Source organism: Chlamydotis macqueenii, chromosome 5 (genome assembly GCF_036417535.1).
Source record: "Chlamydotis macqueenii isolate bChlMac1 chromosome 5, bChlMac1.mat, whole genome shotgun sequence".
Classification (NCBI taxonomy): Eukaryota; Metazoa; Chordata; class Aves; order Otidiformes; family Otididae; genus Chlamydotis; species Chlamydotis macqueenii.
The window spans coordinates 71,363,809-71,391,422 of NC_141560.1; the positions used below are offsets into that span (position 1 = coordinate 71,363,809).

General features: G+C 47.6%; 1 protein-coding gene across 5 annotated transcripts in view; it reads left to right on the forward strand.

The window, feature by feature from the left end:
- The window catches only part of PAK6 (p21 (RAC1) activated kinase 6), a 42,669-nt gene extending 22,107 nt beyond the window's left edge, over positions 1 to 20,562 (forward strand). For all 5 annotated transcript variants that reach the window (XM_086749096.1, XM_086749098.1, XM_086749099.1 and 2 more), the window contains 8 exons: positions 3,370 to 3,578; positions 7,818 to 8,435; positions 11,584 to 12,075; positions 12,331 to 12,464; positions 15,259 to 15,385; positions 15,570 to 15,695; positions 16,339 to 16,473; positions 18,430 to 20,562. In XM_086749096.1, the coding sequence (XP_086605222.1) occupies positions 3,375 to 3,578; positions 7,818 to 8,435; positions 11,584 to 12,075; positions 12,331 to 12,464; positions 15,259 to 15,385; positions 15,570 to 15,695; positions 16,339 to 16,473; positions 18,430 to 18,597 (2,004 nt within the window). In that variant the 5' untranslated portion in view covers positions 3,370 to 3,374 and the 3' untranslated portion in view covers positions 18,598 to 20,562. The remainder of the gene's footprint in view (positions 1 to 3,369; positions 3,579 to 7,817; positions 8,436 to 11,583; positions 12,076 to 12,330; positions 12,465 to 15,258; positions 15,386 to 15,569; positions 15,696 to 16,338; positions 16,474 to 18,429) is intronic.
- The last annotated feature ends 7,052 nt before the right edge of the window (positions 20,563 to 27,614 follow it).

The window sequence follows — 27,614 nt, forward strand, 5'->3', positions numbered from 1 at the left end:
TAAGATGTCTATTATAAACCAATAAGGTAGATGCAGGCCATGTCAGCTAGTCACCCTAAAATTGACCATGAACTTAGCAGATGCTCCTTTCTGGGTCTAGGAAGCATGCTTTTGGTATAGGATCTATGTGTAGTCCAGGGCTTGATTGACAGGGATAGTGAGTTAATGTAAATATACACATGTAGTGTTTATCCTTATGCAAACTGATATGCTGGCGGAGAGCCACTGGTCTGTCTGGGGCCAAAATATCACCTGGGCTTTTAAAAATTGATTTTAAAATAGTTTAGCTAGAATCCTTCTCCTGATGGGGAAATGATTGGAAAGTTCAGAAAACAATTGATACTACAAGTGCTGATGGCTGTGGCATTTGTGACACTGCATTTTGCAGGACCCCTTGCCACCTGGAGCAGTTAAAGAGGAAACTTGAAAGATGCTGTGTGCTATGTCCTGAATATCTTCTCATTATGAAGATGAGGAGTGGAGCTGTGAGAGCAGGAGCAGGGTTAGGGTAGATGCTGGTTAAAACAGTAACATCACTCTGGAAATGACTGCCATGTAGTCAACGATTCGGAACCGAAGCACTTGATCTAATACTACAAATATACTCCCAGCTTTCCTTGGAGGCTGTGGAAGCTCCTCGGCAGGACCAGCCGTTGGTTTGAGTGGTACTAACACCACAAGGTATTAGGATAGCTTTCCTTTCCGGGATTGTCTCTCCCTTTTCTTTTTCCTTAAACAATTGCCTTATGACTTTAGTCTTGATGGTTGGTTAATACGCAGCACCTAAGGGGCTTCAGAGATGAAATGCTGTGTTTGAGCTGTTGCAATACAAACCAGGAGCACAGGCGCTCCTCCCGTAAGCTCTCTGTTAAGATGTATTTGGGTTTTCATTGGAATGCATTCTAAGCAAAGATTATTCTGGCTGCGAAACATCTCTAGTTGCTTTCAGCCTCTTTCGTAAGTGTTTTTTAGTTGCCTTGCCTTTTGCTTTCTTTATCAACTGTGAGGTATCTTTAGTAGGCTTCTGGACACGGTATTGCAATGGGCACTGTCAGTGTGTGAAGTCCGTATGTCGTCGAGGATGGATTGCGTGATTGGGGCTTTAGACGGTGTAAAAGTCTCCTGCAACATACAATTCCCATCCCAGGGACTACAGGATCATGGTAACCAGATTTTAAGCAAGTGTGTATGCATTTTCAGGATCTCAGCCTAGCACTAGGAAGCAAAGTTGTTGTTCTGGTGGCTGCACTTTGCTCCCTAAACAAGTCTTAAGTGGAACAACCTGGAAAATGTCTGGCATATATTTCACTGTGGGGCGAAAAGCACGAGGTGTGCTGGTTTTTGAGACCAGTGTCCCTTAGAAGCATGTTCATGTCTACACCAAAACATGTTATCTCTGTACATGTTCTGTGCCTCTGACCCTTGTAAATACTTATTCAGCATAAGTAGTTGGAAGCTGAGGTCCTGTACAGGGGAAGAGTGATCACTACAAAGCTGAAGATGAGGTGGCAAAAATCCTAATGTCAAGGAAGAGGTAGTGTTCATCACTTTAAGCAATATTCGTGAGAGACAAATGCTAGTATTAAAGTTGTCAGTGGAATGGGAAGAGCATATAAACATGTTTTTTGTTTTTTGTTTTTTTTTTTTTTCTTCTACTGGTGGATATGAATTGCCTTAAAGAAAACTGTACAGCTTTTTCCCAAGCTAGAGAACTTTAGCACTGAACTACCTAAAAAGTTTTGACACTGGCTCTCTGCTTTGTCTCATCTCTCCTATGGCTTTTGTTGCATAATTCATCCTGTGCATTGACAGAAAGTATCGTGGAGAGGAGAGATGAGCTCTGGAGCATGCCAGTTCCATTGCATCCACACAACAGTAGGCTGCCCGTTAAACTTCTTTGTTCAACAGGAAAGAGGAAAATGTAACTTGGAATACTTGTAACTGTAAAGCCATCAAACCAGTCAATAGAATTGCAGAACAATTCAGGGGAGAAGGGTCCTCAAGAGAGCTGTATTCCAACCCCCTGCTCAAAGCAGTGTTCGCTCTGAGGGTCCCACCAGATTGTGCAGGGCTGTGTCTTCAGGAGCAAACCTGCTCTTGAAAACCTCCAAGGATGGAGACTGCACAGTCTGGGCAACCTGCTTCAGTGCTGGACTCTCCTGGTCTTGAAAAGTTTTTCCTTCTATCCTGTCAGGACCTCTCTTGTTTCAATTTATGCCTGTTGTCTCTCAGGCTCCCACCACTCTCCTCTGTGAAAAGCCTTGCCCTCCATAGAAAATCTCCCTACTTCTGAGCTGTTTCTTCATGGAAAGGGTAACTTCCCCCTCCCCCCACCTCCCCTATCAGTCTTTTGTGAAGAGATCGTGTCCATCCATCACAGTCCTCCAGTTATTCAAGCTTTCCCACCTCTGTGACTGCGTGCAGAGCTGCAGCTCTTCCTTTTTCTTCCCATGTTCCAAGTTTCCAAAAGATATAAAACTTCTAGCTTTCTATCTACATGTCTCTTTTTTTGGCTATAAAGTCTAAATTCATATTGAACATCTCTTGTGTTTGGGTATATGTAAGTGTTATCTGGTTTTGACTTGTTGCAGTTGTAATGGCTGTTCACACAAACTGTCTCTCTCAGCCCCCAGGAGAAAGGAATCTCAGTTTTTAATTTTAGCTTCTTCAGCTACCTGCTGACAGAGTTTGATTTCCACCTACCACCTCCTCTCTCTCTCCCAAGCCCTCTGTCAAAGCTAGAAAAGCTGAGATCCAAAATGAGTCTTGGGCAAGCTCTTCCTCTGGCAACAGCTCTGTCATCTTTAAATGGGAATCAAGTGTATATTATTTACTTGGAGCAACCAGTGAGAAGATAGCCTGAGCCCTGCTCATAACCACCCTTCATTCCAGGCTTGTAGTGGAATCAATGCGAACTCACTGGAATCCGAAGCCTTTTAACCTCAGTACAAGCCTGTAAAATATAAATACGTATCTCATACATATTTAAAACGTTTATATCGGGCCATGCGAATTTTTAGAAATGAAGGAAGCCAAGCGGTGGGAGTTCAGCTGTAGATGCAGCAGGTGCCCGTTTCTTTTCTGAATCAGGAGCACTCTTTCACAGTGGGCAGAGCCCTAGAAAGGTCACTGGAAATCCCAGCTCTGCCACTGACCTGCTAGGTGGTCTAGAGCAAGTCATTGCTCTCTTGAGCCTCTGTTTCCTAAACTGCAAGAGCAGATGATTAACTCTTAGTTAAAGTGCTTGTCTCTGGAGAATGTTTTTCATACAATGTAATTAACTAATATCATTGATACGCGATATTACTGCTTGGGCATACTGGACCTAGACATGCAAGAGCACTGATGGCATTGCCTTCTCTGATTCAGGCATCATGTTCCGCAAGAAGAAGAAGAAACGCCCGGAGATCTCGGCTCCGCAGAACTTTGAGCACCGTGTCCACACTTCATTTGACCCAAAGGAGGGCAAATTTGTGGGCCTGCCGCCTCAATGGCAGAATATTCTAGACACGCTGAGGCGCCCCAAGCCCGTGGTAGACCCTTCAAGAATCACAAGGATGCAACTCCAGCCGATGAAGGTAAGAGAGGAAGGCTCCTCTTTCCTGTTCCCTGGGCTTTGCCATGCCCTGGAGAGGCCCCAGTTGAGGCAATATTTCCATTGCCCCATGTATATTTAAATAGGGTAAGGGTGGGGTCTGTAAGGAATTCAGTGGATAGCAGAGGCTGGGCTTTATTTTTTTTTTTGAGGCCATAGTAACTTCACCAGAAATAAGGATAGTAGTGTCCTTAGCTGCCATGGTGTCACTGTTCAAATAACCAGCTGGCTACCTGTCACCACAGTGAGGTCCTGCGAAAGCTCCCGTGGTAGCTGATAGGGATTAGGATGTGTTCAGCTGTTGTGTGGGGAAGCCTAGAGGAGAATTTGTGGAGAGACCTGTTTTAGCAAGTTTGTCATTCTCGTGGGTGAGCAGATTTGGCTGGTAATTAAGTTGACAGGGAAGCCTGAGTGGGAGAGCGTGAGGTAGCACTAGCTTGGCGTTCATGGATGGCTAAGTGAATGGGAGACGAGGGAGCAGGGCTAAAAGCGGGTCTGGGCTAAAAGGGTTTATAAAGCAGTAGTTTAACAGACAGGGGGACATCCTAAACAGGAGAATGTCCTCAAAGCAAGTCCTTCAGTAAGGAGGAACGAGTTACTGATCCTTGTAGATGGGTGAATTCAGAGGGCTCTTGTGCTTGGATGGCCACTGGTAACGGCATCTGGAGAGCGTGTGTTTGCCAGTAGCTGCAGGGACCTGCTGCGTGAAGAGAGGCAGACTCATGGTGACCTCTTGGAAAAGGAAATAAAAGGTGGTGGTGACAGAATTCTTGTGTTTAAAGTCTTGCTAGCCTCTGGGAAGTTTTTGTACCCAGTTAAAAAAAAACCCTACAGTGCCTTAAAAACTGCAAGGTAAGTTGTAAAATAGAGATGTTACTACTTGGATTTTAGGAGGGATGTAAAAGAAAATAGTTGTCTATCTGCTGAATATATTCAGCTTTTTGTGTACAGATGCTTAAAACATGGGGACTAAATGGGACTGCATTTTAGTATAACGCAAGCATTAATGCCAAATCCAACCTACAGTTTAAATGGCACACAGCGTCTTTGAGCAGAATGCTGATTTAGGAAAAACTTGCTCAGGAAGAACAGGTAAAAGAAAAAGGGAGGAGATATTGCCTTCTGTTTTGTGGTGTCCTGAATGTGCTTTGAGGTTCAAAATGTAGTAGGAGATAGGACCAGAATCCAGACAAGAGCTAAAATGTGTAATAAGAGACCAACTTGGTTAGATCAGGAGCTCTCTAATGAGCTTAAACTGCAGGAGGATTGCTCAGAAGGGTGGAAACCAGGTCAAGTTAGAAAGGGCAAACAGAAAAGAAATTTATGTAGGGACAAAACTGGAAGGCCAAGGCACAAAGAGATGTTATTCTCAAAGAACATAAAGGGCACTGAGGAGACATCACAAGTACACTGAGGAGGAGAAGGAGGATGAGGGAAAGAATTTCTTCACTGCTCATTGTGGAAGACAGTTAATAACAGGTGACACTGAGAATTCTTAAATGATTAATAATTTTTCTTCAGTTTTTATTTAAAAGGTTAACTGAGATCAGTGGGCTAACACAATTAACACGAGTGTGACGGGATAAGAACACAGGCTAGAATAAGAGAAGAACATAAACAGAAATGAGACTTTTTAGATAAGTTACATATTTTCGAGTCAGCTGGTCCTAATGAAATTCAAGGAATTGCAGATCAGTCAGAATAACTTCAGTTCCCAGAAAGAGGCTGGAACAAATAAGCAAGTAATCTATTTGCAACCACTTCCTAGGAGATAGCGGGGTAACAGCTAGCAGCCAGCGTGGATTCATCAAGAACAAATCATGTCAAGCAACTCAATTTCCATCAATCACAGAGTATCAGGCTTTGGGTCAGGGAGAAATGATAGCGCGCGCTCCTACATCTTGACTTCAGTCAGGCTCTTGACACTGTACGCGTGGCGTTCCCAGAGCAAACCCAGCAAGTTTTCTCAAGGAAAAGTATACTCAGAAGCACAGTGTGAGGCATCGCTGCCAAAATAAAATGTGCTTGAAGAGATTTGCTGGAGTTTGTCCTGAGGCTAGTACTGGCCAGTATTCTATCTGTGAGTTACTAAACCTGCACATGGTAAAAGCTGAAAGGAGGAGCAAACCTTTATGAGAATAAGGATAGAATAGCCAACAGTCTTTAAAAACTGGAGAGGAGTCTTAAACTAATACTGTTTGGTTTTGTTTGTTTTGTTTGTTTGGTTTTTTTCCCCCAGTAAGTCCAAGTGCAAACACTCTGTTAGGCTGCCTCTCATGGTTGTTTATTTCTAAATTTTGGTGAGGCATGATCTTTGTAAGAGCACTCCCTATAGATTTGGCTCAAATTTGGATGTTTCCTCATTAATCTGATGCAGTCTTTAAACAGAGCTGCAAAGTCCAGCTAACTCCGTCCTGTCTGTCCACGGTGGGTAGGACTGACTTGATGGACTAGAAGTGCAACAGCAGTGGCTTGAGTCTAATTTGAGGAAGTTTTTATGCAGGAGGTGAGGTGAGCACTGGAATGGGTTTTCTAGAGAGGCCATAGCATCTGTTCTTGGAGACTTCTTATTTTGAAAACATGTTAGACACAAGTCTTTCTGGAATGACTTTAGCTGGGCTCTTGAGCGTTCTTCCAGCTTTATTTGCAATTACTCTTTTCCCCAGCTTGTAGAAACATTGACCATCAGTTAGTGCTGGAGGAGGGCCTCCTTCTCTCCCGTCTGCCTGTGCAAGCATGAGCAGGGGTGTGGGGGCATCCTGCTGAGTGCTCTGTGACCTGATGTGCGTATGACATCCGTCCCTGCTCGGACTCGTTTGTGGACCAGTGCTCTTTGAGTGCATTGCTGAGGTCAACTGGTCTGTCTGGCGTTTCCAGTGGGATGGATTGAAATGGACAGAAGCCTCTTCCCACCTCACTGACAGATTTCAGAGGCTGGATTTTTGACTGTTTGGTATTTTTTTTTCCCCTATGGAGTTTGGTGCAAAAATGATGGAAACAGCTTGAGAAGTCGGTGTCCTCAGCACGTTGCTTTCCTGACAGCAGCCGGGGCCGCGTAGGGAGATGCATGATTGTGGTGAGGAAGGGATACTGCTGCAATAGGGCTGGAGAGCAGGATTTCCTGCCGCAGGTGATGCACGTATGCAAGGGTAGGAGTCAGATTGTCCTTTCTTCACCTTATTTGACCAAATCTTCTATTCTGCCCTTCGTTCTCAGGCGCCGAGCAGACCAGGTGCTCATTTTGTGCACTGTGGTGGTGTTCTGCTGAAATTACTGGAGCACTAGCTAAATATTAGGCTTGGTCCAATTAATTCAGCATCTCTAGAAGATCCCTGGAGTTCAGTTAGCAAACAGGAGATTGCCATCACTCCAGGGAAGGATTTTCCTCAGGCAGAGATTCATGAAAGTGTAGGAGTGATCCTGTGCTGTGAATTTCTGTGAAGAAATGAAACATTTTGGTTCCCAGCACACAAAAAGCTTCTGTAAGCTTTTCGGTTCCAGAATAAACAAGGTAGGGCACTGCAAAATATAGCGACAGCTTCAAGTGTCTTACTTGTAAAGTGCTGTTGCTTGTTTGGATGGAAGCCTTGTTCTTCATTGTTTGCTTACAAAGCAGTTGTGAGCTGTTGTGACCCTTTGTTCATCATTTTTAATTGTAATAGCTTGGCAGAACAGAGGAGGGATGCAGTGCTGGAACGATGTGGTCTTCCTGGTCAAGATTAAGATGCATTAGCAGAAATTGTACAGAACCAGACTAAGGCAGGCTGAGTACAGCGCTATGGAAGAGTGGTAGGGGAGAGATGAACCTTGAGTTGGAATAGGAAGGTGATTTTTGCAGATAGAGCTTAGGGCATGCTGTTGAGCCTAAGTTAGTGATGTAGTGTAGCACAATTTGAGCACAAGAGAGTCAGGAGTGCTAAAACATCCAGGTTTTGCTCTAGTGTTGTCCTTTAGAAAGTGAGTGCAGCAGCAGGATTCACTGTTCTGGCTGAAAGCACTGCTGCCTTTGACAGAAGGATGTAACCCAATGATTCTTTTTTTTTTTTTTTTTTTTTTCCTTCAGTAAAGGACAATAAAAGAGGCAGAAATAAACATTTCTGGGTTTTATTGTTTTGCCAAACTCCATGAGTAATCTTTGGCTAGACAGACAAAAATGCAACCTTTGTCAAGATAAACTGAGCCCTAGTTTTTAGAACTCTAATTCTCCATGTCTGTTTCACAGACCGTGGTGAGAGGCAGCACGGTGGAAGTGGAAGGCTATATCTCCGGGATACTCAACGACATCCAGAAGCTTTCTGCCATCAGTTCGAACACCCTGAGGGGAAGGAGCCCCACCAGCAGGAGGAGAGCTCAGTCCCTGGGACTCCTGGGGGAAGACAGACCCCCAGACATGTACCTTCAGAGTCCTGAGGCAGACTGGGCAGACAAATACGGAAACTACCTCAATTGCAACGGCGGGACCAAGGTGACCCGGAGGCAGACGATGTGGCCAGATTATAAACCCCGACTGGAAGGACAGTCTCATCCCAATGGAATGGTAACGAAAGCACAGTCCCTCGGGCCTTCGGAGTTCCAGGATGCTGAGGGAAGCTGCCTCCAGCGTGCCTCTGGGTTGCAGCACATGCCAACTCTACTGGGCGAGAGTGAGAAGACTGGAAAAAAGAGCTCGGAAGAGTGCTGGCCTCAGCCTTGCCTCCTACGACAGGCAAATGCCAGGCCCTCAGGGGAGGGCAGCCCCAGCTCCAAATCGAGGGAGAACAGCTTGAAGAGGAGGCTGCTACGCAGTGTGTTCCCCTCATCCGGTGGTTCCAACAAGTCAGGCTCTTCCCTGCAGATAAAGGTACAGTTAGTTATTCAGAGTTTTTGAGTGAGTGCAATGTTGACTTTACAGTTCCAGAGGTTACTTACACAGCTGAACAAATTTAATGGGAAACATCATGCAACCATCTGTTATTGTTATGATTAATGCTGGAATCAAAATAGTCCTGGATGGGGGAAACGTGTAGCCCACCTAAGCTCTGCAGAATATACTGCTCAGCATAGCTCAACGTGGCAGCCAGATCTACCGGAGAAAGGAGCTGTGCGTGCAGGAGCGTAGGCTGGGAGGGAGGCGGGGACTTACTCATTTTTACCCTTCTGTGGTAGTAAAGGCAGAGCTTAAGTGCCGATATACTCGCATAAATGCCCTTTTGCCATTTGGGAAATTGCCATAACTTACGTCAGTAATGTATTCTTTAGCCTGCGCAAAATAGAGCTAGCTCAGGAGAGCTTGTTGGTGACAGCTGTATCTGCCAGCCTGCCTGCAACAGGGACGCTGGCATCGGCACCCGCGTGCCGTCAGAGGAAATCTGGCGTTTGGGTTTTGGTGAGGACGGGACAGCTCATAGCTACATCCCCCAGGAAAACTATCTTGAATGAAATGACTCACTTCTCATTAAAGGAGAAGAAAATCTCTGGTTCCTATTACTGGGTAGGAAATGCAGCCCTTCAGGCCACAGCTTCTCGTTCCTCGCAGGCTGACCCAGCACTCGCTGTCCTTGCACAGCTGTTCGGTGGTTTCAAAGGCTGGGCTGGTGCACGGCCAGGCTCATTTCTAGCAGGCGTGGAGTCCCTGAACTGGGAGGAAGATGAGAGGAACCCCTGGCCCACCAGAACTGACTGTTCTGAAGTGTATTGTGGGGTGGGGCTGGCTCCCGTGTGGCTTCTTGCAGTTTGCATCAGGATCAGGCTCAAGGCTTTCAGACACAGCCTTCTCCCTGTGGGTTCCCTTTCCCAGGCAGTGGGGTTTTAAAGGAACCCCGTTCTTGTGAGGCACAAACTACACTTATTGCTGGCTCTGGGCTTGAGCTATGCTGGCTGGAGCCCATCCCTGAGTGCTTAGCAGAATTGACCACCTCTCTCTTCTCCAGCAAGCGTCTGCTGTGCCGCAGCACTGTCGCAGGAGGAGCAGAGGTTGCCATGGCATGGGTGCGTGGATGCGCCTGGGTGTGTTTGAACTTGAGCTGCTTGTGAGAGGCGAGGGGTAGGACAGACCTTGGTTATCTACTCATCTCCCTGCTTCAGGGAAGGACCTGCACCATCGCTGGCAGCTGTTTATCTAGGCTGTTCGTAACGGCCTCCGATGAGTCAAGCCTCACAAAGTGAGATGATGATGTGTAAGACGTGGAATCACAGATGAAATGGACAGGGGATGTAACTGGCTGAAAACAGGGAGGTGGGTGCCATGACAGGGGGCCTGGAGTCACCATGGGAAGGTCGAAAGCGCTTTCAACCCGATATGGGGGGATGGAGCGGGAGAACCAGTGACACCTCAAAATGTCCAAGGACTGAAAACGCGGATGCAGGGGCTGTCAAACTACAGCAGTGGGAAATAATACTGATGTGTGGTTAGACAAACACGTGGGAGCTCGCATGCATGTTGTGTGCCCTTCTGCGTGCTCTAGATTATATAAAACTTTTTTTTCCTTCCCCCCTCTTTCCCCTGAGACAAAACAAGAGTTGGGAAACAAGTACTTGGTTGCCATGAGCGTGTCTCCACAGGACTCCAGGGGTGGGGCTGGTAAATGAGGAGGAAGTGATTTCTGACAGGCAGTTTGTTTGTGCGTCCCGCGCCCGGTGCCAGGAGCTCCGAAACCGTACTCACAGGGCCTGTGTGTGTGGAAGTGAGCTGGATGTGTGTTAGGCTTATGCACATTTTACTGGTGACAAAAATCCTTGATTATAAACCCAGAGTGCACAGAATTAAATTCTATACAATTATTTTCTGTCTGAGACAGAAAATGAATGCTCTTTTAAAAATGTCTCTATTGGCAGTTTCTGGTTCCCATACCCAATTATTAACCTCATTAATAATCTGTCTGAATTGTGAGAGAGAAAAGCTTGTTTCTTTGAAGTTTTTATTTTGCCCTGTAATATAAATGGTTAGCTTGCTCTTTCTGAAGTTGCTACTTTGTCAGATCCCCTGTTATTTTACATATAACTAACTGTATAATGCATTTCATACCTAACCTGCTCGATGATGTTGAATTTTAATTAGTCAACACTTCCAGGGTGAGCATTAGCACTTCAGGATTCGTCCTTCTCGGGAGACCTATGCGTAGTGCTCGCTCCCGTGGGAATGCATATCCTGGAGCCATGTTACCGCAGGCTGGGATCTTACTACATCTCGTAAACTAAACAGGGTTGGGCCTTCTTGGTGCTTGAGTGGGAGGGCTCCCAAAGGCTCGAGCACTTCGGGAAGGAGCAAAGCTCATCCAAATTCACTGCAGGTCGGTTTTGAGCCGGAAGGATGGCAAGGGGGCAGGTGGCTCTATGCAGCTGAAGTCTCATGCTGGCCGCCCACAGCTGTCCTGGTTCACAGTGCTTTTCCCAAAACAGAGTGCTAGTTCTGGGTCTGATGGACAGGAATGCTCCGCAGGTACCAGCGGGAAGTGCAGAGAGAGTTTTCGGTAGGCAGAGCATAATTACCCAAAGGGAATTAGGCCGAGACATCAAAGTGATTTAAAGCTTTGGCATGAGTCCTCTTTCCTTTTATATATAGGAAGATCAGAGGCAGAGAGGGATAAAGGATTTTCAAATTCTCTGCAACACAGGTTGCCCCTGAGTTTTGGTGGCAAGGTTGGAATGCTTTTTAGCAGCTGTTTTTCTTTTTTAATTGTGGGTTTTAGGTTTTGGTGTTTTGTTTTTTTTTTTTTTTTTAAAGTATGTGCTTTAAAAGGTCCCTTTTAAACTGCCTCAATTAGGAGATCCTTAAAGCATAGCACCCATCCTGGAACTGGTTCTTGAAACTCTGCATCCGTGGGGCTTCCCCTAGTCATGCAGCATGTGTTGGGCAGAGCTGGAGACAAGAACCTGGAGCTCTTGATGCCAGTCTGCTACAGCATGTACTAGGCCAGAGTGGTGTAACATACAGGTGATTCCCGACACTTCTTGTTAATCTAACCATTGCTTTTTCTTTCTTTCCACTTTTGTATTTTCTCCCCTCAAAGCCTAATGCTTTCTTCAGGCCCCAGCAGTGGGGTTCACCACGCAGCCCAGCAGCCAAAGCCCAGTCTCTTCCATCAGATCAGCCTGCATCCGATTTCCCCAGGATGATCTCAGAAGCTGGGACCCCCCAGAAGTCACCCACGGTGGAGAAGGCAATGGCACCACCACAAGGCAGGCCGTCACCCGCGGGGTCTCCCAGGAACTGGCAGACTCAGACAAGTTCTAGCAACCTCCACCTGCCCCAGGACTCTGCTGTGAAAGGGCAGCAGGCCACTGAGGACCCGGTGGTCGTGACTCACGAGCAGTTCAAAGCTGCCCTTCGGATGGTAGTGGACCAGGGCGATCCCCGGACGTTGCTGGAGAATTATGTAAAGATTGGTGAAGGGTCCACGGGTATCGTCTGTATTGCTCGAGAGAAGCACTCGGGGCGGCAGGTGGCAGTGAAAATGATGGATCTGAGAAAGCAGCAGCGCCGGGAGCTCCTCTTTAATGAGGTGAGCATAGCGAGGAGAGGTGGGGTTCTGCTGTCCAGCGTCAAGCTGCAGTAACAGTCTGTGTGAGAAAAAGAAGGGAAGAGCAGAAGACATCTTCCTTTTAACAGCATTATGCTAGTACCAAGAAGAAAAAATGACTGGGGGGATGGAGGCTACTGTGTTGTACTCATAGGGTTGTGCGTGCTTGCTTTGTTGGGTAAGATCAAGTGTTGTTAGCGATTTTGTGGTGGTCAGGTCTCTGCTGTGTTCTTACAGGTGGTGATAATGAGGGACTACCAACATGTCAATGTAGTGGAGATGTACAAGAGCTACCTAGTAGGAGAGGAGCTGTGGGTGCTGATGGAGTTCCTGCAGGGAGGAGCCCTCACAGACATTGTCTCTCAGATCAGGTACGAAGCAAAAACCTGAAACTTCAGCGCTTGTGTTCCCGCCTGACAGGCAAGAGCAGAAGAGTGGAGATTTCTGGGAAGAATAGTTTCCCTTGGAGATCTCATGACTGCAGTGCTCTGAAACTATTACACTTTATAAGTGTCATCCATTTGAAGTATGTGATAATACTTCTGATGTAGAAGGGACCTCATTTACAGTACTTAGCCATTTAGATACCCACTCTCCATCTACTGGATAACCTTCCCTGTAAAACACAGTACTTGTGAAAAGTACTGCTTACTATATCTGTTGTATTCTGGCCAGGAAGCACGTTGAACAGTTAAAGAGCATGCAGAAATAGTTTTCAGTGGTACAACCTTAGTGAGGTTGAATTTGTGACTAACTCCTCTGGAGAAGTGCAGCAGAGCCTTGAGATCTGGACTCCTTCCCAAATCTCATTGCCTAAAGATAGCAACTACTGGACACTCTCCTAAATTTGTTTTCTTATCCACACCACTTCATGTTAGTTAATGACCAAAGCAATCCTGTAGGGCAAAGAAGTTGTTCTGAAATGTCCTCCAGAGTCCCACTCACACGGTGTTCCGGAGATGCAGCTACAATGATTGTGTCTTACCCAGGACCCTGGAGCACCCTCCTCCTGCTTCTGGGTGCTCCTGGGGGCTGTAGACTGGTGCAGGGAGTGGCAACGAAAAGACTGACCAGGAAAGTCTGTAGGATGAGCTTTTTTTTATGAAGATTCAGAATCTTAATTGGATTACAATTAGGTAGTATTGCTAACACTAATTGTATTTGCTTTTTTTGAATCAGTGTATGCCTTTAATTCACTGACATGCTTTCGCTAGCCTGTACTGATCCTGTGGTGGATTTAAGGCATGTAGCTTGCTCTGTTGGAGTCTCTGCTTTGGACTTGCATCTGTGATGCGTTTGGGAGAAAAAGCATATTGTCCTTTGTAGCCTCTAGAACCCCACCTGTAAGGAGTGTCTTGGAGACACTGAGATGGCCGGGCCCTCTAGCACTGAGTTCAGAGGCACATCTCGGGGTCTGAGAGCCAGAGTTTCACTGTAAGTCAGGTACCTGCTGCTGGATGGGAAAGAGAACATTTCGTCTTGGAGAGTGCTGAGTTATGGCATTGCAGAGCCAGTGAAACTCGTGTAGCTCTCACCTGCTGTTAGAACCAATGGAACTACAGCTAAAAAACCCAAATGTTCTGTGGAGGTCTATGAAGGGTCTGTGTCACTGGTGAGGCTGAACTCCATTGTGGGACCTCAGCCTAGGTTTGAATTATTTTACCAAGCCTTCCTTTGAACCTTTTAGTGAAAGCTTGTTTTTCCACACAGTGAAACAGGATCTGTTCTAACCATAACATTTTACCAAAAGTAAGCTGCAAGCCTTTATCAGTTTTTCACAGGGAGGAAAATACCCTCATTCTGCTCATTAAACGTCCGCTGAAGCTGATAACTGATTTGCATCTCCAGGAGTGAGCTAATCCTCTATAATCTGTTTTACACTGCACAGTCACTTGACTGAAACCAAATTCCATACATGACAAGCTGGAAGTGTCACTCTGGTTAGAGCTCAGAAGTGTTCCAGCTTTTCTTACGGCTCATGCGGTTTGAAATGAAAAGCACTGTCTCTAAACAGGTTGGGTTTTGTGTTGAAGTCCCTCTCCTGTTGGAGGTTAGATCAGAATGGCAGAAGTAGCCTGCTGCTCTCCTTCAGATGTATTTGCCATCAGCGTGGCACAGTGTGGCCACAACACGCACTGTCCTGGCCAGCTGGTGCTTTGGTACAGTCAGATAGGGACTACTGAACGAGCGATCCCTCTGCTGGCAGTGCAGCCTCCTTCGTGAACATTTAGAAATTGCTCTTGTGTATTTAGAAGGTCCTGGTGCGCTCTGCCCAGCTCTGCCTCCTGAGCGCTCTCCTTAGCCTTGCTCGCAGACCTGGATTTGAGTGGGTATCGTTTCCATGCCCCCAAGTGAGAGTGGTTTGAAACAACTGCTAGAGACAGGCTGAGAATCAGAAGTACTCAAACTGGGCACTTCAGCTGTGCTTTGAAATACTTAACTGCTAGCATTGCTCGGTAGGAATGTGCAGAGACCGCTGTTGCTCTCCCCAGTTATGGGAGGTAATTTGCATTTCTACCATTTCATTTACGCTTGATCAGGAAGGTTCTTGTGTTAGTATTCCAGACAGAAGCAGCTTCTAAAGATAAGGCTCTTGGTGCTCATACTGGGTGTGCTAAGAGTGGTGAAATTCAGGAGCATCTTCCCTTCTTGTAACCTGTGCTGCCTTTAGGTTTGAGTGTCCAGGGTGTCTAGCTGCAAGGAACCTGTAAAGGATCCCTATATTCTCTAGCAAATTACGTATCTAGATGCGCTCTGGGTAAAGTTGCACAATATGCCTTGTGAACAATAGCTTTACTGTATTTGCTTTAAGAAAAGCTGTCTCAACAGTTATGTGGCACCTTGGCATGGAGCAGCAGCCTTGCCTATCAGAATTGCTTGGCACAGCATCTTGCAGAATGGATTTACACAAGATTTAAAATGCACTTTTTCTGTATTAGACTTATGAAAACTTAAAATTGCGAACTGCCAAGACAAAAGTGTTTTCAACAATGAAAGACAATCATAGAAGAACAGTAAGAGTGAGACAGTAACGGCCGTGGGGAACCAAAACATGTATCTGCAATTCAGGTTCAAAATTGCACGGTGCCTTTCAAGAGGAGCTGTGAACGAGTACTGTCTGCCGTCCAGCACAACGCGGTTAAACTCCCGCATCTTTAATTTCAGGCTAAATGAAGAGCAAATTGCAACCGTGTGTGAATCAGTGCTGCAGGCTCTGTCGTATCTCCACTCTCAGGGGGTCATTCACCGAGACATCAAGAGTGACTCCATTCTTCTGACGCTGGATGGAAGGGTATGTCTTCTCAGACAGACTGTTTCCTGCCTTCTGCTGCTGCAGGCTCAGTCTGTCCCCTTATTCCCTCTCTGTTCCCAATCTCCTGTTCGTACCTCGACCTCTTACTCCCTTTGCTTTTGGTGTTTCCCTCCACATTGTTTAAAAATGATTTTTAAGGTTGGTCACTGCTCTCTTTGTACAGGTCAAACTCTCAGATTTTGGCTTCTGTGCACAGATCAGCAAAGATGTACCGAAGAGGAAGTCCCTAGTAGGTACTCCCTACTGGATGGCTCCGGAGGTTATCGCAAGGATACCGTACACCACCGAGGTAAGGGATGGCTTCCCAGTATCAGGAGAGGCAAATAATGCTCTGAAGTGTCCCGGGAAAACAACTATTGGCTTCTCTAGGAAGAGCCTCTAGAGTCTACTTAAAGTATAACTCTGACTACAGATTTTGTGATGATGTCAATATTTCCTAGAACAGTAGAAAACCAGGCTGTTCTGCTTCCAGGAACAAGGTGTACGCTTACTCTATCCTTACACCTAAAGCTTGGCATAGGCTTGTCTGCTGCGGTGTGCACAGATGTTAGCACGGAGCAGCCCGTGACATGATGTGGATCAGTAAATCAATCAATGCCACAAAGGGAGGGGAGGAGAGGAGGGAAGGCACAGATGGGAGCCCTGAAATTACGGGCAGGTGGCAGTGGACTGATTAGTTTTGTTTACCAACTGGCCGGGTGTAGCACAAGCAGTTACTGGCAGACCTTTGCATGTTACAACACCAGCATGGCTCCTAGGTGCAAAGCTGGCTTTGTTAAATGGCGGTAAGGAGTCCAATAGCATCAAGTGGGTTAATGTTTTACTCTCCCAGTAATGTTTGTCATGGGTGGGGTGCTGTAGTCTTTGTGGAAGCAAAAAAGCAAGGACTGGTTGCTCTGAACTGTGTGTTGATGTGACATTGGTTCCCACAGGTGGATATCTGGTCTCTGGGGATCATGGTGATAGAGATGGTGGACGGAGAACCCCCCTATTTTAGTGATTCTCCAGTCCAGGCAATGAAGAGACTCCGTGACAGTCCTCCTCCCAAGCTGAAAAACTTCCACAGGGTGAGCATACTGGCAAACACTCGTAAACCTGGCAATTACTGTGGGGAAACATCCATACCAGCTGTTCCCGGTAAAAGCTGGCTGTGAAAGTGCTCTTGCTAGGACATGTTTCCTGGGGAAATTCTCTGGCTTTGGTGCCTCAGTGGATGCAAGCTGCTGCTGACAGCTAGTGGCTGCTTTGGGAAATAGCCTCGATAGCGTAAGGTCACCTGGGCATCAACTGGTAATGCAAATCAAAGCTGCTTCAGGCGACCCAACAGTTCATATCTCGCTGATGGTGATGGAGTAGCTCATCTCCTAGGGAAGCAAATAGGAGGGTTCTTGCTCTTGAGAGCTGCCAGCTTCGTGGCTTTCAGAACTGCAAAGACTTCATTATGGTCCGAGCAGGAGAGCTCAATACAGCAGCTCGTGGAGACACTGCAGCTGCTTTGAAGATGAACTCAGCTTCGTGGTTTCTTATTAAAAGAGTAGCAGCGACATAAGAAATACGGTGATTACCTTTTGTCACCACTTAGAGCAGTCCTCCTTTCATTTCAGTCCAAGCCTCTGAGATCAAATGGCTTCTGCAGCATTCTGAGCTATCCGGCCTTTCCAATTAATCAGAATATCTGCAGCTGCTAAAACTGAATTATTTAACGGAGTAGACTGCTGAACTAACAGCACATCCTCAAACATCAACAGCTGCTCTTTCCTCTTTGCCTTTGCAACACCAATTAAAATCTCAAGGTCACATTCTGGACCCAGTGCTTGCACTCCTTAGGCAATGTAAAGCCAGTCCTGGTCTGGATCGCGCACCCTGTGTGGGGAGATGACCCTACCACGGGCTGTGAAAGCCAGAGCCGTTTATAGTCTTGCTCTGCTCCACTTTGTCCTGGGGAGCAAACTGGCTGCCAGCAGACCTCGGGATTTGCCAGGCCGGTGGCCTCCCTGCCCCGTCTCCCTGCTGTCCGATCCAGCCCTCCAGTCTGAGGGCAGTTAATGGCTCCCTGGGGTCAACTACTGTAGAACTGGGTGTAACAGGTTAGACGGACGCCACCTGGGATAATCTGCTGCTTTTCTAAAGCATAACTGGATGTACAGAGAGTGGTAAAGGCTGGATCCTGGCACTGGTACTTGGCCGTGGTGTGCCTTCTCCCTCTAGCAAACACAGTGGAGTTGTTCAAAGCACTCATGAAATAAGCAGTAGTGCAGTGTGAACAGGATTTTGTGATCTACCTCTGAGTTAACCAGAGCTGGGAAAATGCCCCCAGTCTAAAATGGATGTGATTAGCAGCATTAAAATAAATAAATATCTTCCAAAGTTCACTTTTTATTCAGTTTTAATGATGCAGAGGGTTACCACCGGGAAGAGATGCACGGTGTCTTTACGCAGTTCTTAAGTCTGGCTGCTCAACAGGCTTTTACCCATCTTTCAAAGGACAAACTTGCTGAGGTCATTTAGCTTTTCGTACACTGGTCTGCAGTTTCTTCATCATCTTGTACCACATCAGGTTTCCAGACTCGCAAAACCTAGTTGGGAATCCTATCTAACCACTTTTTCCACAGTCTGTGGCCAGTAAAATAATGAATTGATCAGCCCTTCCCATCCAAGTGATGCGCCTCAGGTAGCAGGAATGCTGTTGAATTTTTGAGCTGAGATGCAGAAAAGATTAAATAACAAATTGGGAAACAAAATTGACTTAGACGGAAGGACATGGCAGGCAGTCTTGTCTTAAATTGCTGTGCCTCAGTAAAAAGAACACAACCTGTGTAAACGTTGTGGCAGCCAGCGACAGACAGTTACCACTCTAGCATAAAAAGCATGCTGTCTGCTGCTCGCCTTTCTGTGCAAAAGCAGGTTAGAAAGCTGGAATGTCCAGGATCCTTTTGAACCAAACCTCCCTCGGCAACCTGCTGTCGCATGCGCTGCTGCCTGGTTCCTTTGCGGAGTTGACTTGGTTGGTTGCTTTTTCGCAGACTTCCCCAGTTCTGAGAGACTTCTTGGAAAGGATGCTGACACGGGATCCGCTGGAAAGAGCAACGGCACAAGAACTTCTGGATCACCCCTTTTTGCTGCAGACAGGACTTCCAGAGTGCCTGGTCCCCCTTATCCAGCAATACAGAAAGCGCACCTCTACCTGCTGACTTGGCATAAGGGGCAATGCTAGGAAAAAATGTTTGTTTAAAAAAAAAAAAAAATTAAAAAATGAAGAGACCAGGCAGTCTCATCCTGTGAATGGTGCTTGGAACTTGTCAGCCATCTTTTTAGAGGATGAATGTGAATACTGTCCTTGCAGTCTCAGCCTTCCATGGCTTCTCTTTTGCTGAAGACAATCAATACGTACTAGACCCAAACAAGACCAAGTCTGTCTCAAGAATAACGCAGGTGTTTCGTGACTTGTGGATCGCTTCTTCCGAAGAATGGCATTTGAAAGCAGAGTCTGAAGCTGCGTACCTGAATGTCTGCAAGTTCCTGCAAACCTTGGCTGCTGACTACTGAACTGGAACAATATTTCCCAACTGAAAATGTGATCTTTGTTTCCTTAGTTGTACACTGGAGTCCTGAGCTGACCCAAATGTACGTTTTGGGGCACAGACCCCTTTAAGCTCTCAGACAATGCACAAAGACTTGACAATTTTTTCCTCTGAGACTTTTTCACAGATTATTTTAATTTCCTTCCTTAAACATGGACCTGGAAAACTGTTCATATTTTCTAGGGAGCAGATGTGATATGTATACATTTGTTTCTAAATGGCGCTCTTGCATCAACGTGCTTCTCTCTTGCTGAGGAAAATGTATGGTTTAGTGGTCAATCTTGAATCCATTTCATGGTCATAAACTTTTGGAGGGGGAAACCCTTGGATACAGGCCTCAAAATGGACTCTGTGAAGACAAGCGTTCTTGCCTCCAGGATCTCCTTGTTGAAAATTCACTGTATGCAACACCCCTGTTGCTGGCTGGCATGGAGACTCTGCGAGAGCTTGTTCCCGCGTGTGGTTTCCAGGCGCCTTTCTTCCCAAGTCCTTTCTCCCAGGAGAGGCTGAGAAATGCTGTCCCAAGACAACTGTTGGGTAGCACTTTGAGGATGCTCCAGGAGACTGAATGAAACAGTTCCGGCTGTCCTGCATATCCCGGAGCGATTTTTGTGTTCCCGTGAGGCGGTCTGTTGTGCCTCTGTCTCCCCTTGCCACGGCAGAACATGGGGAGAAGAGAAACCTGTGTCTGTTTTGTTATTGGTATGCCCTTCCCCACCATCCCTTTGCCGATGCATTCGGAAGGTTACTGGTTGTCTCAACGGCTCTTTTGGTTATTTTAAGATAGATTTGGATATTTTGTATGATACGCTTTCTGATCAGTGAGATAGTCAAGGTAATTGGAGTCTAGGTCAGGATGTAACGTTGTACAGTCGCGGTGCGCGTTGTTGTGAGGTCTCAAGAATATAGTCTTACATGTGGAACTGGGATCTGATTTTGCAACTCCAGATAGAAATTTATTGGAATTTAAGTTATTCTCAGGACAGTCCGACTGTCTCAGAAGCTAACCTCGTAATTGCATTTTCTTCAGAAGATGTTAATGATCTCTGTCCTCTGCTATTTACTCCAGTTACAGATCCTGCTTCAAAATTGAAGCCACAATTGATTACTTGAAGTAATTTGGGATGGAATTCATCTGCACTGCTGCCAGCCATCTAAACAGCGGGCACCCAGTCTGCGAGGCATGTAGGTTGGCTCTGCAGACCAAGGGGAGAGGAATGCCTCCCGAGGGTGGCTTATCCCCTCCTCTCAGAGCCTTGCTGAAGGACGTCGCTGTCTCTCGCTACCACTCTGCCTGGGGCCAGTAGGGAGATCACAGGTGGTTTGCCCAGACTGGATGTCTGTTTGGGGCTGGTGAAGTTGGTTGAAATGAATTCATTTAGCTCCTCCTTAGCTGCACTGGAAAAACTTTTGATGTAAAATGTTTCTGTATTCCAGGTATACTGCTTTTTTTTAATGCAAAAGAGCAGGGCTTTGAAAAGATTTCTAATTTGAAACAAATGATCCTGCTCGTCTGTAGTTGTGAATCCTTTGCACTTGTGTTTTAAATTAAAGTAGATCTTGGTTTATTCATAAGCCTGCTGCGGTGCTGAGATGCTTTAAAATGTGTCTATAGTTCAGAGATGTAAGGGAAGTGTGAACCTTGGAGTCTGGTCTGACTTACCTACTCTGCGGCTACGTGGCGTTTGAAACAAGAAGAGGCTGCAGCAGAAGCCTGCATCCTGCAGCGAACCCTTCCTGGGGACTGGGATGACCGGTTTAACATTTAACACCATCTTGTACTTTGGCCCAGATCTGACCAAACACACTGGGGGAAGGCCCTTGAAAGATTGCTTTAAAGTGTCTTATAACATTTCAAAAGCTGATTACCATGTTTGTGAAGAACGCAGAAAGTGCCAATCTTCCTCTCCCGTACAGATTGAACATCCGATTCCTGTGGTTCTCTCTTCAGTTTGTGCATGGCATATCACCATTAATTGCTCCATTACTTAGATGGGTGGGGAATCAAATATAAACCCTAAGATAAACCCAGATTAGTTAAGAGATTGGAGCTCTGTCCCCAGGAGCCAGGCAGCCAGTCAGGAGGGTGGTGCTGAGCCGAGCAGGTTTGTGATTTGCATTGCAGTCGCGCTCAGGAGCGGGGTTTCGTGTACACTAAGTGATACCTAAGTGTGTGACAAAACGTAGCCTCTTCTCTGAAGAGCTCACAGCCTGCTCAGTGGTAATTATGCTCTGAGATGTTTCTTTGGAATATCTTCTCGTCTGTGCTTTCAACGAGGTTACACTTGCGTCTCGGGGTTTTCTGTTGTTGTGTGTCATGCTTCACCTGAATCGCTCCCTTTTATTTCTCCTTCCTGTCAGCCTTGCCGGTATCGAGTCTCTCCGTGCCGCCGCAGCCCTGGCAGTCACCGTATAGCAGGCCTTTGAAGACGGCGGGTTGAATTTATACGAACAATTTGCTGAATCAAACGGGGAGTCTGTGATGCTGTCATCTCCCAATTGTGCTTGTTTGTATATAATGGTGCCTGTCTTCCTCAAACAGGTGCTCTGCTGTGGAATGCAGCAGCTTATTATCCCGTTTATTTCAGGACAGGACAATTCTTTCTGCAGAGGCCCCTGTCTTGTAACCGGTGATTACAGAAGGGCCCTAGATCAAACGAGGCTCCTGACTTCAGCCTGGTGAGGAGAATCCTGCTCTTCTCCCCGTAGCCTAGAGGAAGCATTTTGCTGTGTCCTAGGTCCTCGTCTGTAAATGGGGATAATAGCAAACAGTGAATCTCGACCAGGTGGGGGTTTGTGTGGGGCAGGGGCTGTCTCTAAAACACAGCAGCTGCTGTGCAGCGCTTCCTTCTGTAGTAGTGATGGTTGTGTCAGCACCGTATCTTTATTGTGGAGGCAGAAGATAATCTGGGGTGATTCAGTGCAGAGTGAGCCTGCACTGTGGCTCTTGGCTGGACACGGTGGGTAGGAATATCTAGAGCAGCTTGCAGTGTGCAGAGTGGCTACGAAGTGTTTGAAGGCAAGGCTTCCTGCAGTTGCAGGAAGGGGAGCAGAGAGAACCGCCTGTACATGCTGTCATTCTTCAGTTTAAAATCACGGCATCGTCGTTGTGCGAACTCACTTTGAGTTACTCTTGCTGACAAAGGAGGAGCACGTGGCCAGGCATTTGTCTGGAGCTGCAAAGAGACATCAAAGGCTCCTAGGTCTCCCTGACTGCCCAGGGAGTGGGCACAGAAATGAAGTGAAAGCAAACAGCTACAGGCATTTTCTGGCTTTTGCTTCTCTTGTTTGGGTGACAGCATTGTATTCACAGGCAGCTGCCTCTCTTCACCACACCGAAGTGATTTGCTTCAGCAATGACCTCCAGGCTTTTACTTGCATCTGCAAAGCGCTCTGAAAACACGAAGGGTGCGATGGCAACCGTGGTGCTGGTAGCGAGCGGAGCCCGGCTGCCCAGGAGAGCTGCGCTCGCCCCAGCCTTCCCACTGCCGCCAGTTCCCACTGGAGAGTGAAGTCAGCAAGGGGAAGCTTTCCCCTGTGCCGGGCTTCTCATCTGAAAGCGTGTGCCATGTGAGCCTCTAGGGTTTTGGTTTTTTTCTTTTTTCCCTAAATGTCAGTGCTGAATTCTTGTTAGGGAAGCCACCTGCAAAGACGTTGACCAAGAGATGAGTTTGATGCTGTCTTTCGTTAGCAATGCTCTTGTAGACAGTCCCTGTGCTGATCCCTCGGGTACAGTGTTCTGTGCTTGTATCCCTTGTTGTGGTTGGAGTCTTCCTTTGCTTAGGGATCTGTGTCATTTAATTTTTCAATAGTATAGTACAAAATCTAGGCTTGTGAAAATAAGTATTTTGGGCAAGAGTGTTTTGTGGTAGAGAATGAGATTTAGAATACGCCACATAAAAGATGAAAATGTGGAAAGAATCTAAGATTGTGCCTAGATCTGCTGCTGTTCGGTGTCTGAGCAGGCACTGTTGTTGCCTTAATTACCATGGAATTTGGATTCTGTATGTAACAGGCTCGTTAGAGACCTCTCTGATCCAGCTACCGCAGCACCCTGTGGTCAGCAGGTATCCTACGGTACGCAAAAACACAGGCAGGGCTCCGCAGCTGTGTGAAGAAATCTTCCAGTATGTCTGAACTCCGGGGGAAGAAACAGCGCTGGAAGATCAGAAGGTGGCACTTCTCCTCTGGAGCACGTAAGTAACCAAACGCTGTGTGACTGAGTCGTGCTGCTGCAGGGCTGGTCTGAATGCATCATGTGTCGTGTGAAACCTCGGCAGTAACGTTTGGTTTAGTGCTTTTATCTTGCATTTGTCTGTTTCTCATTTTCCAGCAGTTTCATCCCGTTTTGGTTAGTTAGAGGTGGCGTTCTGTCTGGAGGAGCGTTGGCACGCTGGCCTCTGGGGCGTGAGGACTGCCTCCGGTCGGTGGGGAAAGGTGCTGGTGCAGAGTGGTCTGTGCTTCATCTGAGAAGGGCCTTGCTTACAGTTAGTGGTTCACTCTGAAAAGTACATTTAGAAGACTTTAGTACTAAGACGTGATCTACGTAAACATTCCACCTGTTTTTATTAAACTCTGCGCAAATCCCCTGATAAAGCTGCGCCAGAGCTTTGTGTAATTACAGAAGAGTTGCACAATAGAAACTGAAGTGGTGTAAGCGTGCGAGTCATCGTGGTGTGTTTTCTTCCTCAGGCTTCAAACGGCTGAGGATATTAATAACGGGAATCTGAGCTGCTGAAGTGAAGTTTTCTTACATCTGTGTCACAGCAGAGCTGAGCTATGATAGTTTTGAAATGTCCACGCCTTTAAAAAAGCCTCAGGAAGAGCATTTTACTCTGACATTGTTTCAGCCCTTGCTTTGGCCAATTTATGTTGTTCAGAGGCTGCCAGAGCGCTGGTGCTTTGCTTGGAGATGATGGCAAAAAGAGGTGAAGGTGAGAGGGGGAGAGTGGAGAGTGCTGGGCTGGAAAAGGAAGCAGTTGGGGAATCCGGAGGAGCAGCGCGGGGTGAGGTGGGGCAGGCTCAGAAGGGAGGAGGCTGCAGGTGGGGAGCAGCCTCTGAAGTGAGACTGAGCCTGCCCGACCTGGCTTAGAGCGCTGGTCCTGCTGAGTGCTGTCCGCAGGAAGAGAACACGTCCTTCCCCTTTCCACTGCAACTGCCATCAGGGCTGGCCCTGCCAAACGTGCTTTTTTTAGGTGGTGTCACCACCAGAGAGAGGAGCGAAACCTTCTGCAAACTCAGGCCCTGCTGTCCTGCCCTGGCTTTACACGTCTGTCTCTAGCGTGGGTTCATCCCCTTGGGTTCACTCACTGTAAGGGTTTGAAGGAAAATAGCAACTCCTGGTGCTCTGGCTCGGAGGGGGGCGTACCCTGAGCCAGGCGGCTGCATTCCCTCCAGAGAGAGACGGGGTGAGTGTTCTGCGAAATAACCCCTGAAAAACCTCCTGGAGGGGTTTGGGTGGCCAGCGGGGAGCGGGGGCTGAAGCTGGGACAAGCCCCTGGTTTAGCCAGCGCGAGGGCTGTGTTTGTGCTGCATGCAGCAGAAGGGCTGGGTAAAGAGTGAACAATGTGCGCTGGGTAACAACACACAGAGCGGGTGGCGGCTGCGGTGCCCCGGCGAGCACGGTTGGAAACAGCTCTGAACAGCTTTGGTTACCAGCGATCTCGGGCTGTACAACGGTCGGTGTGGCGGGTTTGTATTTACGCGGATGGGAAGTTTGCCTGTACTTAAGCACGGTTCCCTGTTTTCCCAGTCTCATCCATGTGCGGCTGGATCCAGGGGAGTGACTGCAGGCACCGCCGCGCGGCTGAGATGCAGGCTGACTCCTGCTAAGGTCTGGAGGTACCTGCTGTGACTGGGGAGCCCTGCTCGGGCCAGTGTTTTCCTGGGAGGGATTTGCTGTGTTTCTCCATTTGCAGGCTTTCCTCACTGCTACGATTGCTCAGGTTCTGCTCTGTGCTCTTACTGGGAAAGCAGCCCCTCCCCGTGTGCTAATCCCGTTTCTGCTGCCATCCCTGATCTCCATTGCCAGCCCCGTGTCCAAAGCGGGGGGCTATTGAACACGGGCTCCAGTTTGGAATTGCCAACACTGCAAGCTGGCTCAAGTCAAAATACTAAACTGCTTCCTGGCTGTGGTTCTGCCTCGCTGTGATGTTTGTCATTTTTTTTGGAGCCAGCGAGTGGCCGCGGGGTTGTGCTGTGAGTGACGAGGGGCGAGCGTGGCTGTGGGGCGGTGGAGAACCAGCTCTAAGCATAGGAGTTGGCGTTGCTGTCCCGGCGTGTCTGTGAAGGACCTTTCTGTCTCATGGCAGTCCCTTCGCTGGCCCGAACTAGGACTGAGCAAAGTCAGGAGTGTGAACTCACCAGGAGAGTTCTGACTCCTGTTGACATGCCCTTCGGACCCGCGCTTGTGAGGAGGAGGAGGAGGAGGCCACTGACTTTGAGTGAGGCAAGGGTGCCTGTAAGGGCAGGAGGAGCAGGAGAGGTATCTGGGCTGTCAGCAATTTGCTGCATTTGGTTATGACGTACGGTAAGGAACGGAAGGAGCCAGTGCAGACGAGAATGTGAGAGGGATGTTATGTTTGAAAAACAACCTCACTGCACAGTTAACAACTGCGGAGGCTGGGTGTGAGGGCTTGAGCACAGGCGCACAGATGGCAGAGAACTCTGGGCACTCCATGTCTCTGGTAACATGTGTGTACCTTGGGCAACGTTTGGGACTTGCTCCCATATACACTAACTGCAATTTTTTTTTTAAAAAAAAAGCAATCTAATTTTTAAAGAAATGCAATGTTTTATTTATTTATTTTTAGAAAATAAATAAGTCAGAAATTTACAATACATAATTCCAGTATGGCGCCAACACTGTGGGGGGTGTAGGCTGCTCTTGGGTGTCAGACCAGGCATGGCACATCTCGCCTCTCCCGCCTCCCTGAGCTGTTTGCTGTTGTGGTTGGTGTGGGGTGGGCTTTAAATTTGTAATAGCAGCACTTCATAATGCGTTTATCGGTGCAGGTTCTAGGTGTAACTGTCCTTGTAGTGCAGCCCCTGTGTGCTGTAGTTTGCTGTGACTGAGCTCGCGCTTCCAGAAAAGACAGAAACTCAAAGAACAAGCGGAGGGGTGAGTGGGGACTTGATCGGGCTGCACTGTAGCGTGGCACCCAGAACTGGGGAGGGGAGAGACTGCTGCTGCAGTCAGGCACACATCTCTTTGGGCACTGGATAATTAAGGGCTCTGTAAGGCAGCAATAAGAGGGGGCTGGACTGGCCAGATGAATATGCAGAGGGTTCATCAGTGCAGGGTTCTCGGCTGCGCGTGCTAGCACTTCCAGTAGTCACAGATCTGCTCAACTGCAGCTTGAAGCTTGGGGGATCCCCCCCCCATTTCTCTTAGCAGGGTTGGTGGGGGGGGGGTTGGGTGGTTGTTTTGGTTTTTGTTGTTTCCTTCCTTGAACAATGTGGAAGATTTCACCCACAGTATCTTAGCTCTAGAATAAGCATTTGAAATAAAATAGTTGCAGTTCCCATTTCCTTTTTATCCCCAAGTGTCTCTTCTTCCACCCCTGTAACGCAACCTCGCTGTTTACAGCTGTATGACTGGGGACAGGGGCCTCTCTTTTGGGGGGGGATACAGGGGGGGCAGGTCAGTTTCTCCCCCCCTCCACTTGTGAAATCTGGTGCCCACAAGTGCCTCACATTGTAGCGTCCCTGTGCCCTGGTGCCAGTAGACTCTGGCAGGCCAACCTCCAGTTCTTGGGCCAGTGTTATTTCAGGCTGTGATATGAGGAAGGCCAGGTGTGGCTGCTCTGTACTCAATTATTGCTATTTCCTGCTTTTTTTTAGGGTCCATAAGCAAAGGCTGTCTTAAAACAGTGCTAGGAAGAGAGCTGGACCATGTTTTCCAGTTCCTTCCTGCTGGATGAGTGAGAACTTGCTGTGTCAAAGCTGGTCAGCGCAGGAGGTCATAAACCAGGTGAGAGAAAGCAGGTGTGGAGGCAGGGGCTAGGGCTGTAAGTGCTGCGGTCGCTAAATAAGGCTTTGCTGTCCTAGAAAGTGGAAGTGTAATGCTGGCTGGGAGGAACCTACCCTTTGTCTGTTGCAAGACCGCACCAAGATGCTGGGAACCTGGCATGGTGGAAGTGTGCACTGGTGGAAGGTTCTGTGTTGGTGCAGACAGCAGCGAGGCTAAAGGAGGCTGAGGGCCACCTGCCCTTCAAAGTCATCTGGCCAGGCAGTTTTCATTCCCAGTTAGGCCGTGGAATGGAACTTATCCGGTACAGCACCAAAGTGGGCGTGCCGTTAGCGAGAGGTGCACCGACTTCATGGAGAAAAGGGATGAGGCTGAAGTTTGAGCGGAGGCTGTGCAGTGCTCCTGCAAAGGTGTAGCAGGGGGTAGCCTTCCTCCTGGCCCAGGGCCCTAAAGAACATGGATATTTGAGGAGTCTGGTTTTCCCAGCAGCAAGGAACAGACTGCAGCTCACTGCTGAGCCCTCTGTCATTAACTGGGACGGCAGCATGGAAAAGCAGCTCCAGAGAACTGCTTGCTATGTGAATGGGGAATTCAGTGTGGTTTCTTAGGAGCCACACTCAGCTTTCTGTGAGGGAATCTTACAGGCAATATAGCTGGC